Source organism: Meleagris gallopavo, chromosome 22 (assembly GCF_000146605.3).
Source record: "Meleagris gallopavo isolate NT-WF06-2002-E0010 breed Aviagen turkey brand Nicholas breeding stock chromosome 22, Turkey_5.1, whole genome shotgun sequence".
Lineage (NCBI taxonomy): Eukaryota > Metazoa > Chordata > Aves > Galliformes > Phasianidae > Meleagris > Meleagris gallopavo.
In genome coordinates this window covers 2,174,895-2,175,822 of record NC_015032.2, presented here as the reverse complement: position 1 = coordinate 2,175,822, position 928 = coordinate 2,174,895, and the positions used below count along the sequence as shown (strand labels likewise).

The 928-nt window shown below is 51.9% G+C and overlaps 1 protein-coding gene across 1 annotated transcript in view; it reads left to right on the top strand.

Annotated features, from left to right (window-relative positions):
• Window positions 1-368: 368 nt before the first annotated feature.
• LOC104913981 (E3 ubiquitin-protein ligase Topors-like) overlaps window positions 369-928 on the top strand; it is a 1,949-nt gene continuing 1,389 nt past the window's right edge. The window contains exon 1 of the mRNA XM_019622144.2: window positions 369-919. Coding sequence (XP_019477689.1) covers window positions 608-919 — 312 coding nt within the window. The 5' untranslated portion in view covers window positions 369-607. The remainder of the gene's footprint in view (window positions 920-928) is intronic.

The following is a 928-nucleotide window of genomic DNA, read 5'->3' as shown; positions in this document are numbered from 1 at the left end:
CTTTGGCAAGGGACGTGAAGACTAACAAAGGCTTCCTTCCACAAATACGTTGGCCAGAAAAGAGGAATTAAAACATTCACCCCCAACCAACCAACAAATAAGACAGGAGAACCAATGACTGACAACTGACATGGAGCAGGCTGAAGGAAATATTAAAGTTCATACCCTGAGTAGGATAACACCCTCCAAGAGGAACGTGCTATAAACACACGACTGATGTTCATGACTCTCCACCCAAGACACGTTAAAAGTCACCCCAAAAGGGAACAGATGAGGTTAGGATGTGAGGGAAAGTCCTGGAGGGTGCAGAGGAGGGGCGGGGAGAGAAATTAAGGAGACAAGAGAAACAGAGAAGCTGTGCTGCTCCTTCCCCACCAAGACAGGGATCCCTTCTTGCTAAGCACTGCCCCTTCACTTCTTGGAGAAAAATACCCAGGATAGCATTCACTTTGCTAGCACTGCTATCAAACACCAGCACGGTCACAGCTACAGCACTGATCAATGGCAACACCAAATCCATTCCATTGGTTGCTTCAATCAATCGTTTATTTGTCACCGCTTGTGAAAATGTCCCATTGAAAGTCCTTGGGTGGACTCGGGCAGGCCAATGCCAACAATAGGAACGCCACGGCAACCGGACAGCAAAGCTCCACCTATGTGCGCACTTGGTGACGGCATCGCAGAGTCACAGTCAGCCCGTGACCTCACAGTGCGCCGGGTGCCTATAAATAGCCAGCGGGCCCAGCCTGCGTTGAGTCTTGCTGGCGACTCTCGAGGTGTGAGCGTCTTCCTGTGGGAGCACGAGACACTGAGACCTTGCCAGTGCGTGAGACAGAGGAGTCTTGCGAGCGATTTGCGAGTGGAGGCGCAGAGGCTGCCGACTGCTCCGCAAGAGGCAGCCTCCAGCGAATCCATCATCCTTGGGGCT